Genomic DNA, 19393 nt, shown 5'->3' with positions numbered 1-19393 from the left:
TATTACAGCCTGTTGTCAAATTAAGTTTCAACTTTTTACATCTACACCTATAGTAAAAGTTACATACTACAGTAAAATGGTTAATTACTTAATAAATGTTAAAATTGCATAGAACCTCAACGATCAGCAGCCCAGAAACATTTAAAAAGCTTTCACCTTCAATCTATTAGATATTACACTACGCTATTTTTTTAATACTGGTTCAATAAACAGTTTATGTGCCTATGTCTACTTTAATGTCAGGAACTATCAGATGGAAGAATACAAGTGTAGCTCAAAACAGGCAGTGAACATTGTATGCAGTTTACTATTTCTAGCAACATTAATGCATACTCCACATATTGTAAGTATTATTTAGTTTTCCTTGGAATAATCATGCATTTATGCAAGGAAAAAAGTTGAATTTACTGTACCATATCTCTTGTGAACAGATGCGTCTATATTAATATACATCATTGATTTAATTTTTAGTTTTCTTGGCTTCTCGCTCACCTATCTAGAAGTGATTTCTCTGGTGATAACTAACACATCATGCTAATGAGAGAATCTAATGTACAATAGAGAAATGTCACTACTAATAATATTTGCATGAAGTTAAATAAAGCAACTGTAAGAGAATGTCAGACAGTTGTTCTTTAATAAGATACAGTTACACAATGAAATTATGTTGTTAATTTTGTTACATCATTGAGTGAATCCTAAATTACTATATAATGATGCACAGATCCATTTATAATTCTGTATACTGCTTTTTCACTCTCATGTTGAAAATAGCTTCTGGAAAGGCTATTACCTTTTTATCTGAAATGGATTAAACATACTTCTTTCTCAGCAAAAAGGCAGATGGCTCTGGCATTTTGTGTCACTGTGGGTTACAGCCATTTCTCTTATAGTCTTATTTCTGAAATGACTTTAAAGTATTTTAGAACATTACAGCCCTTAAGGTAAATAGATGAAGAAAAATGACATTTCTTATTCTAACAAATACACAAAACATTTATGAAAGTAGACAATCACAAAAGCCCGCTTTTTTTTTTTTTTTTTTTTTTTTTAATCAATCAAATCCAGACGTTCTTTTCTGTTATTAACAACTCCTTGCCAGAACTAGAATGGGCAGTGCATGCCCTGGACTTAACCAGACGAGCGTGGAAGAGAAGCCAAGGGTTTCTGCTCATTCTCGACCTGTCACTGATCAAAGTGACCCGAAGAAGCACTCCTTTTTAAAAGTTAAGATTTATGCCCTTTGAGGTTATCAGACATTCTTCTGTATACAGAATGGGATGACCCCTTTCAAGCAAATCACACACTTTTACATGGACAAAAGGTGCATAGGCAAAACAATGCAGTCAAGTGGCCACGTCATAAAATTCTCACAGGTAATTTAGGAGACTATTTTGCTTCTCCTTTCGCCCCACCAAAATCTAAATTTGTTCTGGAATGTGGAGATACCATTTTCTTGTGTTTCCATTCTCAAAAGAAAAAGGTCCCAAAATAAGAACCATTATACTTGCTATAAATAGCCCAAACTTGTACAATCAATCCTAATTTTTCTAAGACACGTCACAATGAAGTTGATTTTCCTTTTATTCTGAGGAAAGTTATTCACTTCTATATTATGCAAAGTGCAGTGAGTGCAGTGTGAGTTGAGAGGCAAGAGGAGGGAGGGATTACAAGGTTTTGTTTTGTTCTAAATAATTCTTCTTACCATGCTTCAATCTTTCCACTAAAAACGTGCTTGAGACTAAGTTAGAGCTCCCAGGAAAAGTGATGGGGCTCAGAATTTGTTTGCTTCTAAAATTCATGTGGAAAAACAACGTTACACTTAGAAACTTAAAAAATAAATGTCTCTAGCATTACTATGTATAGCTGGAAACATTTTCATTAGCAGTTCTTTCAAACCATGCCAAACTTTGCTGCAAGTTATGCACATTTCATAACTTCATGTTATTTGTACTCATGGAAACAATTTTTCTTAAAGCATAGGAGAAATTGTAAAAATACTTACATTTCCAGAACATGGATTGAAAATAATTAACTACCAAATGAATGAAAATAGATAACAGAAAATAATATTCAAGACTTTAGTGATTTATAAAGAAACACTGGCACTTAGATACAAATTTGCAGCTGCACTTGCACAGAGCATGCGCGAGCTAGCAAGTTATAACAGCCTTAACAAATCAGAAATATAAGACAAAATGTTATACTTAAAAAGGAGAGAAATGCATCTAGCAAAATAACTTACCCTCCTCTCAAAGGAATGATGAAACCATACTTGGACTAAATATGTTTAGCACATGATAAACAAACAAACAAAATATGGCAAAGATATTAACAGGTATGCAAATGCATCAAGAACAGACTTCTAAAAAATAAATCTGTTCCATGTTATCACCTTTGCAGTGCTACTTGCATGTATACCAATTCACACTGATGTAGCATCCACCACACGTTTAGTCATTTAGTACATTACTTCTCACTCTCTATACAATGTACAATATGAGCACGCATGTTCAACAAGGTAAAAAAATCAAGTTAATACTCAAGAATTAGTATATTAAAAATATTATTTACAAAGGAAAATAGTAACCAAACAGCCTAGCCTATGTGTATAAACATTTGGCTAGGTTTTATAAGCTAGTTGTCTCAAATTATTGACACATTGTGATGCTCTTCTATTTAGTTTTGTTTCCTTTCTTTGTCAGTGTTGAACATTTTCTAGTCTTTCAGAGACCACACAGTCTAAATCTGTTGAAAAAGATCTAATACTAAACAGGCAATCTAACACTAAACAGGCAATCTAATACTAAACAGGCAATCTAATACTATTTATGAGGTTCATTTGTCATTTATCAATTGATTGTTATCTGGATCTAGTTATGTTAACTCTTTTGTGGCTGAAATGGAAAGAACCTTTCCCCAACCCCTAAAATTTAACCCCATTTCTTGCTAAAAGAATACAGCAGGTAATTTGGATAACTGCTTCCTGTGCCATTGTCTAATATCAATATAATCAAATATGTTATGTATCACAGACATGCATACAGCTGATGACGTTTGTAAGCAGCGCAGTAGCAATTCACACTTCCTAGTGCTAAGCAGTGTTTTTGAAATGTGCATCTCTGCAAGGAAATGAACTTTTTTACTTTCAAGAATGGGAAATTGAACAGGGTTGCTTATTTGCCTTATGTTGATTACATTCTATACCAGCATATTGTATCAGCAGTAATCAGGGTCCCTCTACAGGATATATCAAAATATTCCTTATTCAAATGCCTTCATCCTGTCCTGAGCTATACTGCTTAAATGGTCATCCATAGGCAAACGCTATTGGTTATTAACTATCTGCTTTGGAGTTTTTCTTGGCTTTAAAGTTTGGGGGTTTTTAATTAAATTATTGTTTTATGGCCAGTATTCAAGCATTCCTTGTTACTGTAACTATAAAAACCTAATTACTTTCCCTCTCTTTGCTTAATGTACAATGCCTCTCAGGTAAATTATTTAATTCATCTTATGTCTAACATTAAATAAAAGTCTAATATAAATATACAAATTTACTAACTCCTCTTCTGGCGAACACAATATTTCAATTATTATCCATCAGTGTCAGACCATAATTGGAAACTAGTTTTCAGAAGGGCAAAACATCCCCTGGTAGGGAGTCACCCTGTTAAAAACCTCCAGGTTGAACTTCCCTTCCCTGCTTGAGCCCCATCCAAGCTGAAAGTTTCTCTCTTTCTGGTTTTTTCCCCTCCTTTTTTTTTTTTTCTTTTTTTTTTCCCACCCCCTTTTCCCTTTCCCTTCACCCAAAAGAGTCAAGCAATTGTGCAAAATTAGCTGTAACACACAAGGCGCGTATCACCAAGCGTATGGTACAGAGACACTGGCTCCTGTGATTAATTATCAGTTATAACTGGCCTTGCAGTAACATTTTCGCTTTCCCGTCAGAACCGGCATACCAAGCTGCCTTAAACGCGGCCCCCGGTGAAGGAGCAGCTCTGGGGAGGACGCCAAGGCTCAGCTCCGCAGAGAGAGGGGGAGCGAGGCAGGGAACAAGCGGGGAGAGGGAGCGGGAGAAAAGAGACCCGAGGACTGAAACTGTCTCTTCTAACGACCCTCAGCTCCATGCTGGCAGCAGCTACCGCAGGACAGCTCGTCGCTCCTTCCCTCTCAATAAAACTGTGTTCTGCCACATTAAGTAAATTATGCCGTTGAGAGAGGCCCCCGAAATTTAGTCTCAGTTTGATTTGGGGGTTTATGTGCTCAGGAAGAAAAAAAAAAAAGTAGTTTTGCTGGGATAGCAGATACTTTTATTTATGGGACGGGGGGAGATAGCGAGGGGAAAAAGGCTGGAACAAAACACAAGCAAACAAAGAAAGAAAAACAGTCTTACTAAGAGCAAAGCTCTATTTGGAAACTTTAAAACAAATGCTTTGCCTTTACTTAAAGCTTTCATATTTTTTCTTCTCTTAAAAAGGAGCCCTTAGGGAAGAAATGAAGTAACCATGCACATTCCAATGACATAGTTATGACAGTTCAGAGGCTAACTATGTAGTGATGAATGAAACAAAAATGAAACATGGAAAGAAAGAGAAAAAGGAGGAGAAATAGAACACAAAAATGTCATGTTTTAAAATAAACGAAAGTAACATACCTGTTGGGACATTCTGAATAAGAGGTTGGTGTCAGTGTTCTGCCATGTCCCCATGAAACCAGAGTCGGTCGCTGCCGTTCTTGTTCCGAACTGCATGGAGTTGTCAGTGCAGGAGTCTCTTAAAGTCAAGTCTCTTGCCCTCTTTCGCTCTCTGTGTCTCTGTGTGTGTCTGTCTCTCACATCCACTTCTGCCTCTTCTGACTGAAAAGTGAAGGTGGATTTTTTGAGCCTCTTGGCAGCCAGTAGCAGGAGTGTAGTGTAGTTAAGAAGCTAGCTGCACTGTGCGTTTCATTTGGGAAGGGGGGATTCAGGGGAGAGGGTCAGAGCTTCTTTTGCACCTTCAGCAGAGAGACCCCTATCATTTATGCATAGATTGTGACTCCCCAAGCTCGCCTTTGCTCAGTTTAACAGCTGCCTGTCAGGTGTGCATGCAGCACTAAGGAGATCCAACCATCAGCTTCAAACTCTCAGCCACTGGATGTCATTGGATAGCAGAGCAAAGAGTCAACTGCACTGCTCCACTGTCAGGCACCAAATGACATCCTGCACTAACCCTTCAGTCTACAGATACACAGATACACACACGCACATTCTCTCTCTAAGTAGCACAATGATCACAGTGAATTGGGAGAAAGAAAAGGTTGTGGCCCTTTCCCTGTCTTTCGCTTTCTTTCTCAACAATGCTGTCAAGTATCTGACACTTGCCTACACACAAGATTAGAAAACCTTAAAATAAAAAAAAAACACCAAACACACACACACACAAAAAACAACACCCGCCCCCCCAAAAAACCAAACCAACCAAACAAACAAAAACACACACACACGGGGGGGGGGGGGGGGGAAGCAAGGAAGGAAACTATTGAATACGGTCAATATTCACTCAGAAGTAAAACATAAAAGTTGGCCTGGTTATTTTCTAAGTATTAGCCAGAAAACAGTTGTGGCATAATCAGTTTCTATCCCAAATGAAACTCTTACCAAAGAGGGGAAAAAAACATGATCCAACTCCTTTTGAAATAAAAGTAGAAAGTCACATGAACATTTCATCTCTCACACCCCTCTCTTCCCTTGCCCACTGCTAAGTGTATTAAGAAGCACTGCGAGCAAGAAAGGACAGAAAAAATGAAAAAGCTAGCCCTTCCTTTCCCCTCCCCCAAAAGATCAAAAGTAGTTTTCTGTTTTGCTTTTTTTAAAGAAGCTGGTTGAAACAGATACAATACACCTTTCAAATTGGAAAGAACAAAGAAATTAATCACAGCAAAAAAGAAACCAGTTCCACATAGCTAAAAAGTAATGCAGAAGAAAAAATTTTTTTCCTTTAAGATCTTTCTTCTGTACTTAAGGTATGGTACCATATATCAGGTTAAATAATACTATTACAATACTGCTCTAAATCACAGAGTCTTTTTAAAATTAATGTTATTTAAAAATTCTCTTACCCACTTCATCCTTTACATACAGACAAGAAATCATAACTCTTCAAACAAACTTCATAAATGTAAAACAAAATGCATGCAATCTCATAAAAAATGGCCTTTAAAAAAAAAAAAAAAAAAAACAAACCAAAAAAACTATCCTTTCCAACACAAGGAACATTAATCTTCTAATAAAATGTACAAATTTAGGAGGACAAATGTACCACTCACTGCTTTTTTCTTAACTCAGGAATAACAATAAACCTGACTCTCTGAAACAACAAAAGAAACAGAAGAGAGCTTCAGTGGCAGCTCTGTGTCATTAGTGTGCAATGAGAAAAGATGAGAAGATGTACACTATGTTGACACAAATGTGCCTTCCCCTCTAGACCCTACATCTCTTGAAAGCTTTTCTGTTAAACTTTCCTCCAGTTCAGCACCATTAAGTAAAAAAAAAAAAAAAAAAAGTCTCAGAAGCAGCAAATTCAATATCCAAGAAGAAACAAGCAAGAACTCCAAGAACTGTTGCCTTAAAATATATTAAGTCCACTTGTGGTCAATAAAAATATTCTCACCTGGGGAGGGGAGAATGACACTTAGGAGTCAATTGTACCAACAGTGGCTGTACCTTTACAGCTAGCTATTAGCACCTCAAACTCCCTCTAAAATTTGCCAGCCTCTTCATTTCTGAAGTGGCACTCAGTGCCTCAGTCAAGCTGCATGCTCAGCTCCTGACCTTCCCACTAATGGCTGTTATTTGTGGGAGGCTTAAGGACACTGTCAATAGCAAGCTTCCTCCTCTCCATTCTGCATCTCTTGTGTGCTCTCCCTCGCAGTCTTTATCTCCATCTCTTACCCACCCCCCGCCTTCTTTTTCCTGTCCTGCAGTCCTCTCCTCTCCCAGAGAATAAAAAAAAAGCACCCGCACACACACATCCATGCACACATGCACGCACGCGCGTGCACACAAACACACACAAAATCAACTGGCATGCAGCAGCAAGCACCTGCAGTAATAGACTCTTTTATTAAAACTGTTATTCTGTAAGACTTGAAATTCCCGGTGGACCGGGCCATGTCAAAGCCGATATAATTAACTAGAGGCTCAGCAACGGATCAATTACCAGACAAGCAAGTGATAGTGAAATCAATGAAAGATCATCAGCCACATTATCAGTGTTGCAACTCATTAGGGTAAAACTGAGAAATGTGCTCAAAGCCAGCCCAAGCAAGGTGGCATTACAAAACAAAGGGCTAATTTGGAGACCCTGCTGTGAACAATCTGTAACAGAATTAGCCTTTTTTTCCCCTAAACTGCAGAGCTAAGTAACGAAATGTGACAGACTGAGAGAAGCAGTTTATTAAGACACCAACTCCAAGTTTATTTAGTTCATAAACTCTCTCCTAGAAAATCAATACAGTCTGTACAGGGTTATTAGGCTGACTAGCTAATACATCCAAATCTGGTCTTCCCAAGCAGAAATCTTGGCCAGAATGCTACAACCTTACATGAAACCTAAGCTCATTCAGATCACTGTATCAAAGGAGGACTATCATTTAATTGTCAAACGTGACTTCTACATCACAGGTTCAGAACATTTAAAAGAAAGATCTTCCCCCCCCCCTCCCCCAACTAATGACAGTGAAGAAACAAAATTTAGTCTGTCAGTTCTAGTCCAACTCAAGTCATCCTTAAATTTACAGTGTCTCCCCAGCATCTTGTTTGGCACAATAGTGCCAGCATAGAAAACCAAGAAAATAAATATTTACTGAATTTCAAACAGAGTAGTAGTCAGTAAGGAGATAAAAGCAATCATTATAGGAAAAATACAACAGAAGCCCACCTCCTAAACTAGCAGATTAAGCCTCATCTAACTGTACAGCAATGGGGGCAGGGAGGGAGGGAGGAGGAATAAAAAAACCAAAAATAACCAGACAAACAAACAAAAAAGAAACTAAACTGACATGAAAATTTCAGCAGAAATTGTAATAATCAGAATCCACGCTCTGAACCCAGTACTTCCCTTTGTATAACCCTCTGTTTACTGCTACAGTTCCTTTGGAGGCAGAAATACTCTTTGAATTATCTGTGGGAAGCACAGGAACTAACAAGTAGTATACAAGTTTGGCATAAACTGAATAGTTTCTCTCCTCTTTGGCCAACTCATATAAGAATCTGAAACATTTTAGTCAAGGTAAGGGCTCTAAAGGTATTTAAAACAAATCCTTTCAAAAGCATTTAAAATATCTCATTTTCAATAGATTTTTAATCAGGAATATGTTCTGCAAGTATTTTACTGCTATCCAATGTCATTTGTACTGAAAGATAAAAGGATCTGCGAAATTATTTTACATTTTCAGCTCCTGGGAATATCTTGATGCTCACAGACGAGGTGCCTACAGAATCTAGGCTCTAATGGAACTTAAAACAGAGTGCAGTTGCAGTTGTCTACTTCTGTTTTTTTGAGAATTTTATGTCCTTTTTGAACTCCATGTGATGTTGAGACTCTGTCTTTTTTTTAATTTTAAATAATACTTATTACTTACTGTCAAAGATAATTACATTACATGTGTGACTTTCTGAATGTTTTAAAAATATAACACTGTTGATTTCGTCATTCCTCTTTACCAATACAGAAGTGCACCATATGGCAAGAAAGGATAGGAAAGGTTATTAAAGAGAGCCCAGGTGATGCTAAGAAGAAAATCAAGCCAGCTGAATGTGCTATATAATGTACAGGTATCTTATTTTTTTTTCTAAATTCCATTACTCTGATAATTTAAGCATTAATTAGTTCAGTCAAAGGGTTAACGCAAGTAGTTCAAAACGACTAAACAGTGAAAAAAATATTTTCTTTTTTTTGTTCCAATTATTCTGTATTATTAATTAAGCTGTTAAAACATGCAACAGTTACTATCTTCTTAATGTTCAATAATATGTAAACTCTTTAAAGAGATTTTTGTTCCACGTCTCTGCTTTAGATATTAATCAAGAAATAATTACAGAGGAATTTAGTGAAAAAAATCTACATGCATATAACTATGTACTGTACATGTACGTTCAACGAGGTCCAATTAGTTGGAAAGAATTTGCATTTCAGTTAGTATGAGCTAACAAGACTGTAGGGAGACAATGCGATTCTACTAGCAGGGCAAGCAAGAATGGTGTTTTTCTGTAAGCATTAATTCCCATAACTGATAATTTTAAAATGTTACTGATCTTTACAATATTAGTTTTTCAAACATCTAGGAGTTCAGTATAAATGCTTATATTAACTGTACATGCAGCAGTGTCCCTGAGACGACTCCTGGGGGGGGGGGGGGGGGGGGAAGATATAACAGTGAGCATAGATTTATTATTTCTGTTGATTTAGTATTTAAATTTCTACTAAATGATAAATATCAATCGACTATTTTAAAGGAGAGTTCCTAATATTTGGTGTTCATTCTCAGGATTCATTAAAGGCACTGGGAAAAGATTCAGAACATCTTTATGTCTTTTTAAACAAATGTTCCAATTTTCAACAGTAATGAAAGATACACACAACATACACAGGTAGTGAACTCATATCTGTATACATCGATCTCCTAAATCTTTGTACCCTCAACTGCTTTACTGGATAATACCTGTAATTCCCAGAGTTCATTTGGCTGCAGATGTTAATAGTTTCTCTAATTTGTAATGACAGTAAACTGGTCTTTGCTCTTCTTGCATTCACTATTCATTTCTAGGCTTGGTTAAGTAGATAGCTGGGTTAAAGATCAGTGGTTTTTCATGTGACACATTCTGCTATTCATCTAATAGCTCATCAGGACAAAACTGTCCCTGTTCTTGCCAAAATAATGAAAATGGTCCTCCACATCGCATGACAATCAGCCCTTGCTTGTGCTGGAACAACTAAGATTATATAGTTGAGTTGTTTTAAAGACATTTTGAAACCAAGTATTCCATACTGCCTCCAAAAAGAGTATATTTGACCAAGTAAGAAAGAACTCTTCTTGTCAATACATTAATGTGGGAGCAGAGACTGCAACAATCACACTTAACACTTTATCCATGGATAACAACGAAGTTGTGAATTGTGTCCTATAAGAAATATAATCTCATGCTTGAAAATCATGCAAAGCCATCTTGATGTTCAGATTCAAAGAGGTGGTGAATCAACCATGGTAATTTCATTCTTTATCATCTCCTTCTCCCTAAGAATTATATAAGGGACTCACTCTGCAATATCTGTTGGAGTCTATGAAATGTTAACAGATGTCTAAAATGAAAAAAAATAGGGTAGGAGGGCTAATTAAGGAAACCTCCCCTGAACAGATAGTCCACCCAAATTTCCATATTATAAAGAAAAAATACTGGCAGCACTGTATTGTCTCTGAAATCTGTCATCCTTTTGTAAAATAATTTTATGTGAGTTTTAAGAGGTAACTTCTGATTTGTAACCAAAATGTATTGGACTGATTATGTCACAATTCAACAATGAGTCTGAATACTTTTAGGAACAGTGTTCCAAGTGTCCTCGCTGAATTCTTCTCTTTCTTATCAAAAGTATTTTGCATTTATGAATCTGGTTTTCACTCTGATGTGCATGCCTAATTCACACAAATTCTGGAATTGTTCACATCTACATTTTATCTCTCTTATTTTGTTTTGCTTTTGGTTGTCTGCATTTTTTGCTGTTGTTACTTTCTGTTAGGAAGAATTTTCAGGTTGAATTGAAGCATGGCAGAACTCAACACAGTAGTTTTCACTGTAATTAAAAATCATATTTTCAAAACCCTGGTCTACTCTAAATTGGTTATTCATCCTTTTTTCTTGGTAAGTGACATGACAGGACCTTTATCCTCAGAGAAAAGTTTTGATTACAAGTCCTGTTATGAAAGCTTTAGTGCCTAGCAAACTGTCACACTGTAGCTGATCCTAATCACATCTTTCCAAACTGTGAATCAGCACGCATACCATAGAACCCTTATAAAGACTGCTATGACACAACTTTACTAGAAAAAAATAAGGTGAAAACTGTGACCTATTGTCTGTAGATAAAACACCAAACAGAGATCAGGAGGATTTTAGTCACTCATAGTCACTATGTTTTAATAGGTTAGAGAAACAAAAGAAAAGTCAAATACAGAAAAAGTAAGCTCACAGAGAAGACCATGACATCCATGTATGCTGGCCTTCAATATTTAGCATGATCACAGTATGTATGTTGGCAGAGATGTCCAGTTGCACATTTGGGGGGATGAACACAAAATGGAGAATTTTACACAAATTAGAGAAAAGTTTTTGTCAGCTTAAGTTGATTAATATTATATACATTTGATGTCTTATTCTGCTTTTGTTGTGAGGTGTTTTGTTTTGTTCGTGGTTTTGTTGGTTTGTTGGGCTTTTTTTCATATGAACAAGCCAATACTGGGAGGTCAGGTCACCTGAAACTTCTTTGTACAGGGGAATCACATCTATGTTTCTTAACCTACTTTGTATGGGAGATATGTCAAATATATGCATTTGTGTGCTCAGCAACAGGGGAGTACACATGTGAAGCAGAGGTAATCAAATAATACCTATTCCACTGGTTACACACCTATAAATGAAAAATGCAGGTGAAATGGAGGATGTAGAAGGTTATAAAAACACTTAATTTGATAAAAACAAACACAATGTCAAGTCATAACAGTTTGTTGATTGTGCCTTTTAAGTGATTAGTTGCTGTTTAAAAGGTATTCTATACATCAGCATGGCATAAACCACCAAACTAAAAAAGTCTGTGCTTTTCTCAAAAGAGTATTACATGCCTGGCAAAAATTTGTGGCAAACTCTGTAATTTGCAGACAGGTAAACAGGGCAGTTCTGCACATGTAGAAATTTCACATCCATTCTTAATTTCACATCAGTGTTTTTGTCAGTGTCTTTTTTTGACATGAAATTATTACTTAATTTTTTATACCAAAGGGTAAAAGATAACTCTTTTAGAGAATCTGATTCAAAGCACAGTAGATACAAAAAGCTCCAACTGACCTTGATTTTAACTGTTCATTTAATGAAACCTCTATATAGTCCACCACTGAAGTAAGTGGGATCTAGACGTTCTGTTTTGATTTACAAGGAATTAAAAGGACAGAGGGCACCTGACATGCCATATAATATAGGAAGATGTATAACACAAAAATAAATGTATTTAACTTTTAAAATAAAGTCTTTCAAAACCAGTTGTATCTGCTGAGACCTAACTTCAGTATTCAACAGAAACAGTAGCAAGCTCACAGCATTTGTTAAAGAAAAAATGCAACAACCTCATTTAGAAATCACTGAGAAAACCAATTCAAACATTTTGATCCAAAAAAAACTCCCCAAATATGCAGGTTTACATGCACAGATTACCACTTTGTTATACAGATGTACTACTATATTACAGCATATTTCAGCTATTGATTATCTGGGTTAAGCAAGGTTTAAAGTTTTAATACACTATTAAACTCATCAAGTTTTGCTGTTCTTTTCTGAAAAACATCCTAAACCTGTGGAAATTGTCCATTGAATTGTTTAGTAGAAGACTAATTTAGACTAGACTAGTTTAGAAATTGTCCACTGAACTTGTTTAGTACAAGACCTTTACCAAGCAATTTATTCGTTGGTAGTTAATTTCATTATTCTCATCCTTTTATTAAACTGTGTCTATAACAAGCAAGGCCTCTGTATCCCACAACAGCCTAAAGGGTTTAAGTATAGGCTAAGTTTATGATCTAATTATTCCATAATCTAATCTATTGTGCCACTTCCTAGTAACAATTATTTGTTGCCTAAAACATAGTACTGTCACAATTAAATAATTAAACTGACCTAAAAAGCCTGCTGGTTTACAGAACAACTAAATTTTTGATAGCTGAAGAGACACTTCATGCACAAATGCAAGACTGAATTAAGAGCAGCTATTTTTTTCTAATTACTGACTCTTTCACAGTACACTTGCCTGAACTGCCCCATGTCCTACTATATCTCTGGACAATTAGGAAAAGCTGCATTAGCAAGAATTCAGCATTCTCTGTCTCATTTCTCTCTGGAGGACCAGGGAAATGATGAGCTCCATCACCTGGCCAGCAGTAGCAGCAGCCACAAAGTCACCTCAGGGACTTGGACGAAAGAGATTCATCTGCAGCCTTGGCAGCAACTGAATTATGCCTTACTAACAGTCAGTCACACGACCACACACTGGCACAAAGTCCTTTCATTAAGAGCTGTTGTCTAAGTGACCTGTCACAGAGTTTCATAAAGCAGCATTAATATTGTGGGCCAAAATGAGATTGATCTTTGAGCTCCGTGGTCTCCTGTTGACAACAGTGCATTATAAAACCAATACTAAATACTTTATAAACAGGTCTCCCTCCAGTGTATTAGAGGAACAGTGCATATTTCATGCCCTATAGTTAGGTAGCCACATATCCATCAGACAATTAAATAATTTATAAGACACTCAAAAGTGCAATGAGACTCAATAAACTTTTAAATACTTACAAGCTACTATTTTGTTTGAAAACATACCAAAACCAACCAACCAACCAACCAAAAAACCTTCTCACCTGATGAGTACAGAGCATTAGTAAAACTCAATTTCTATAACCTCTTTTCACCTGAAATATCCTCATTGCACACTCTAATCAGTTAAAAAAATTAATTAAAAATATTGGACAAATTTCCTATATTATTATTTTCATTTCTCTATATTTCAGCTTCCTCTGCTTGGCATCGGACTCCTTTTATGTCCTTTTCTACATTCTGGCCAACATGGATGCAAGAACCTTCTCCTTTGCAATGCCTGCCATCTGGAACCACCGTGATGCATTTCTCTTCCTCATTCTCCATCTATTTTCAGCCTTCATCTGGAAACAATATGTCTATGTTCTGTCATGTCTAGGTCTATTAACTTCTAGTAAAAAGGGAAAAAAACTTTTTAATTTTATTAACTCTCCATAGTGTTTTGAGATACAATTTCTTTAAAAGATACTATACAAAACAATTTCTTTATTAAATCACACAATTGCCAGAAGTTACAATAAAAAAGTGATCTAAAAATACTTCCTATTCTGTTAAATCTAATATACAATAGACTGAACTTTTAAAGATGTGAATTAAACATAGAATGAAAAAATATTCCTAATTTTAGTAATTCATTCACACTTTCAAAAAAAACCAAATGGGCTTTTCAAAAATTTTGGAAAACATGCAGTTATTACAGACAAATATATCTGAGAATGTTCAGCACATCTGGAAGAAAATCAGTCTATGTACTTCTCTTTTCCACCTCATAGAAAATATATTCTCTATGTTGCCACCATAGCAGATGAAGAGACACTAATTGCATATAAACACTAAGTATATTGCTACAATATTTGCATACTGGTTATCCCAACGGAAGAGGTTGAACTCTTATAATATTAAGACATGGGGCAAATAAGCTTGTTTCTTCCTTGGTTCATCTGCAAAACAACAAAATGCTCTTTATCAAGAGTCAGAAATTTTCATATATAATAGCATCTGAATCTCTTTTAAAATGAAACTCATAAGCAGAATTTTGCATTATCTAAGCCTTTCTGAGCCACATGTCTGTAAATTTGTTCTGACACACTTTCAAAACTGAAGTTTCTCTTGCTGGAAGTAGTTTCCAAACTACCACAGGCGTGGAGCTTTGTATAGTATTGTGGATGCCATGGTTTCACAGACAAGCCACATTAATATAGGATAGCAAGCATCTGGAACCCACAGCTGTGTGTGCTCCAGCTCCAAAGCACCCACAGGTCTTTGCCAATTTAAACCCCTATTCCCGACCCACAAATGAACCACACTAGTTTTCTTTAGGAACCAGACATGACATTGAAGCTTTCAGGTTTTCTCCATTCACACAGCTGAAGAGAAAATATGAGTGTTTTGGGGAAAAGGGGTAAATATGCTCTAAAGTAAAATCATAATGGACAATCTCTGTCTTGGCTTTCTCATGGCTTACTTGGGACAAGCTGGCCCACAGGGACCTTAAAAGCGCTATTTAAAGACTAAACTGGATTTTTTTTTTACAGTAATTACAACAGACTTACAAGGCAGGCACCAAAGAAGTACCTACAAGTCTATCTGTTGTGAAAAGAACAAGGATTTGATGAGTGGGTTTTCGGGGGGAGGTTGCTCAAGGATGGGAGAAAGGGGGAGTGTTTTCCAGATAGTAGTGTTATTCCTTAGGCCCTCAGATGTAGGGCACTCCTCTGCCCTTTAGCCTACATCTAAAAGGCATGAAGACAGTTTTAAACACCATTTTGCAATAAAGCCCTGTCCTATAACTCAATAGTGTTAGCAATTTTATTACATGTACAATGGAAAAGAATTAACACGTTCCCCTCCTTACTAAAATACCTTACATCCTGTGCAGCACAATGCTTCAACATTTCTGAAACCAGATAAGGAAATGCAGGTACTTTCATGTTACTTAAGTCAGAATTTTTTTAAGATCTCCTATTGAGTATTAATAGGTCATAAAACGAAAAGCTATGCTTGCTAATCCTTTTTATCACTGGGATGTGGATGTTTCAGCTTTTTACTTACCCTGTGTATCAAACAGAAGCTTCATCTTTTGGGCAAAAACATTCTATGACCTGAGATTAAAGTACTTACTACTTTTAATCTGAAAACTGGGCTTGCAAGTTCCTGAGGGGCACATATATGTCCCTTCAGAAACTCTCCAGCTTTCAAACAGAGCTTTTTCTACTTTAGGCCGAATACATCTTGGAAACATAGGCAAGGTTCAATCACGGTAAGAAGCAATAGTTTCCAAAACAAGATGCTTACTTGGAAAATGTAAAGCACACTAACATCAACTGATGTATCCTGGAGTTGGCTGATGGGAAGCACACCAGTGGAGTGGCGAACAGTGACAGGATCCAATGTTATGTCAGAAGAGGTTTAGGTTGGATATTAGAAAATAGTTCTTCACCCAGAGGGTGGTTGGGTGCTGGAACAGGTTCTCCAGGGAAGTGGTCACAGCACTATGCCTGGCAGAGTTCAAGAAGTATCTGGATGATACTCCCAGGCACATGGTGTGACTCTTGGGGACGGTCCTGTGCAGAGCTAAGGACTGGACTCGATGATCCTTGTGAGTCCCTTCCAACTCAGCATATTCTGTGATTTTGTGAAGAAGGTTTGCCCAGGGTTTGCATTCATCCTCTTTCCATGTTAATACTCTAAGGATGAGAAAGACCCAGTGAAAGGAAATGGCTGAGCATCAGTGATACCCACCAAGCTTCCTCAGGATGCCAGCAGACATCAGACTCTTCTCTCTCCCTTTCCCAAAATCAGTGTCACTCTTTCAGTTTCCACTGAGATTAGAAAAACTGAGCAGCAAAAAGAGTAACCCATTAGATGCATTAGTTTACGTTTGATCATCTGATTATATACACTAAAGACAGAACTACAGAGACAGCCACTAGGACACAGGATAGTTCTAGTATTATATTATAGATAACTATCAGCTATCTTTACTCCAACTCACTTCCAGGACACCTGCAAACATGTTAAAAGTCAATCATGAAAAACCCAAGCCAAACCTAACCAAAACCCAACCTAGTTTCATTTTAGGAAAAGAAAGAATTTTTTGTAGGTGGGAAACAACATGTCATTCTCTTGCCACTCTTAGAAGGAGTCTTAGAACAAAATAAAGTATCAGCTTAAGTAAACCTGGAGGAAAGGAAGGTATATCATGCTGTTCTTAAAAGATGAAATTTGTCTTAGGAGGACATTTGGATGGAGGGAGAGATTCTGACTTTAAAAAAAAAAAATATTGTCTTTTTTCTCTTTTTCTAGAGAGCTCATTTTCTAGGCTTAAGCCTCCCAAAATAGAAAAATCTTGGTGAGTTTTACATCAAAGAGACTAAAAGAGTAAAGCGATAGAGAAATTTTAACAATGGAAACTTTTCCTGTATTTTTACTCCCTCCTCACATGCAAGATTAATATAACAAGAATTGAAAAAAACTAAAACGTGCCAAGCCAAACAAAATCAGACCACAAGCAGGTTTATTTGCTTTGCAGGTCACTTTTCAAAAGGAATACAGGATAAGCATCAATGTAAACACAAGAAAGATTATATATATAGTGTCATACACTTGACTTAACAGAAGAACTAACTGTACAAAGGTAATTGAGGTAAAAAACCCACACACCTAGAAAGCATAAGGAAAAAGAAATCATCTGTTTCCTGTCACATAATGTAGAGTTCTTAAAAGAATAAATTAATCTTCATAAAAACTATTTAAGAAATTAACCTTGAACTCTCAGCTTCAATATTGCTGGGAATGCTCCACAATCCCACTACAAAAGCAATCTCATCCCGGTACAGAAAATGGGAATAAATTTCCATTTCTCAATCTGTGATGAACCATTATATTTATACTGATTTTTTTTTTTTGATGAATGTACTTAAGTTGTCTTTTTGCTTATGTGTTTTTCTGAAGCACTCAAGATTTCATTTAGAAATACTTCCCATATCTTCTCTCTTTTGAACTCTGTCATGACAATTTGGCTTTTTGTCATGAAGAGATCATATTCACAAAAAATTAAAAACTAATCTTTCAGTATTCTTACATTTCGTGTTGAATTAATTCTGATCTTTGACAAACAAGAAAGTTTCACTGCTTATCTGGCAAGCTGGAATCCTATACTTGTATACACATATACAGCAGGTGATTTTCACAAGTTATGAAGCAATATATGCTTTTTTTTTCCTAGTTCAGAACTGAACCCACAAAATAAATCTAAGAAGCCAAGATGCTCTGAATTTTCACTTATTCACAATTTATCTCATGATTACTTACACAAAAACTGAGAAATGGCTTCATTACTGTTAGCTGCATCCTATATTGTATTAAAGCAAAGTCTAAGAGACTTAAAACCAGGCTTATCCTATCTACCTCTTCCAGTTGTGCTGGGCGATGTACAAGCAAAAGGAAGAGAGAGTTCCTGCCTAGAAGGGTCTCAAGCCTGAACAATCAAAAGAGACAACAGATAGAAGAAAGGAATTACCTAATTCTGATTTTTACTACTGGGAAACTGATACATAGAGCTGGAATTTTAAAAAGCACTTCACACCCATAGCTCATGCTAGATTTTCAAAGAGCCAAGAATAGCAGGTATCAGAATACAAACTGAAAAGAGAGTAACTGGCATAATGCTTCACCAGAGCTTTAAAATTAACTAAATGTAGAATTTGCAGTTAAGCTAAAAAGTAAACAGTACTCCTGAAAAATTATTGTCAAAGTTTTACAAAATATTGTAAAAATATTGTTGGTTTCTTCTTCCTTTTCCACCATCCCCAAACATACACACTTTTTTTTATCACCTCAAATTTCACTCAGTGTCTTTTATGACTCACTAAATTCGAGACATGTACCTTCTATCACAACACAGAGATAGCAATTAGAAGTACATTGAAACTGCTCTCAGGTTGTCTTCCTAATCCTTAATGTGACTTGATCACTGAGGTCAAGTGCATGATTTGATAGCGATACCTTAGAGGACAAAGTCAATGACTCTACAGTTTTATTGCTATTTGTTTCACAGAGCAGCATCAAGATTCACTAATCCTGTAGTAAGTGAAACATCCATAAAAGGCAAGTAAGTGGAGGAAAAGCTTATATATAACAATAGAAACTGAAAGTTACAGCTCATTCATATAGATGCCCACTTCTAAAAACAATTTTGGAGCATGTTTCATTAGAATCTGAAATGCATGTTTCTAGTGAATTTCAATACACATTTGATTTACAAATTCCAGTAAAAATGTGCCACAGCTGGCAGAATAAATTACTGTAATAAATCATTATTAAATAACTGTAAATCTTTAGAATGGTATAATGTCTAATAAAAAATATGCATGTAAAAGTGAGTATTTGTGGAGAAACATTCTTCATATAGGGAAAAACAAATTACAGAACTTACCATCCTGGAAGTACAGGATAATTCAATGAGTAAATGCTGGAATAAAATTCACATAAATATTGCCTAATCTACTGCAATTTCATGTTAACAACTGCATCTGAACAAATTGCATGGTAAAAGGTGATGGTAAAAGTACTATATTTCAGAGCTTTTTTATGTTAAACATTCACATTTCTGGTAGAAGGTAGAAAACTCTAACTCTTGCAATACATCATCAGAGCAGAACATTTACTTTCCAAATACCACATAAACATTGCTTACTGGTTCTCTGCATTTTAGAAACATTTTCTATGTTGGGTTTTTTGGTTTTTGGTTTTCAGTTGTTTGTTGGTTGTGGGAGGTTTTGT

General features: G+C 36.1%; 1 protein-coding gene across 5 annotated transcripts in view; it reads right to left on the bottom strand.

Moving 5' to 3' along the window:
- Positions 1-19393, bottom strand: part of BNC2 (basonuclin 2) — a 345724-nt gene that overhangs the window by 246984 nt on the left and 79347 nt on the right. For all 5 annotated transcript variants that reach the window (XM_027910138.1, XM_027910132.1, XM_027910124.1 and 2 more), the window contains exon 2: positions 4655-4855. In XM_027910138.1, coding sequence (XP_027765939.1) covers positions 4655-4750 — 96 coding nt within the window. In that variant the 5' untranslated portion in view covers positions 4751-4855. The remainder of the gene's footprint in view (positions 1-4654; positions 4856-19393) is intronic.

The sequence above is a fragment of the Empidonax traillii genome, unplaced genomic scaffold, assembly GCF_003031625.1.
Source record: "Empidonax traillii isolate 1590-97213 ecotype Southwest subspecies unplaced genomic scaffold, ASM303162v1 scaffold28:size2823434, whole genome shotgun sequence".
Classification (NCBI taxonomy): Eukaryota; Metazoa; Chordata; class Aves; order Passeriformes; family Tyrannidae; genus Empidonax; species Empidonax traillii.
Note: the sequence above shows the minus strand (reverse complement) of the source record. Positions and strands in the feature narration are given on the sequence as shown.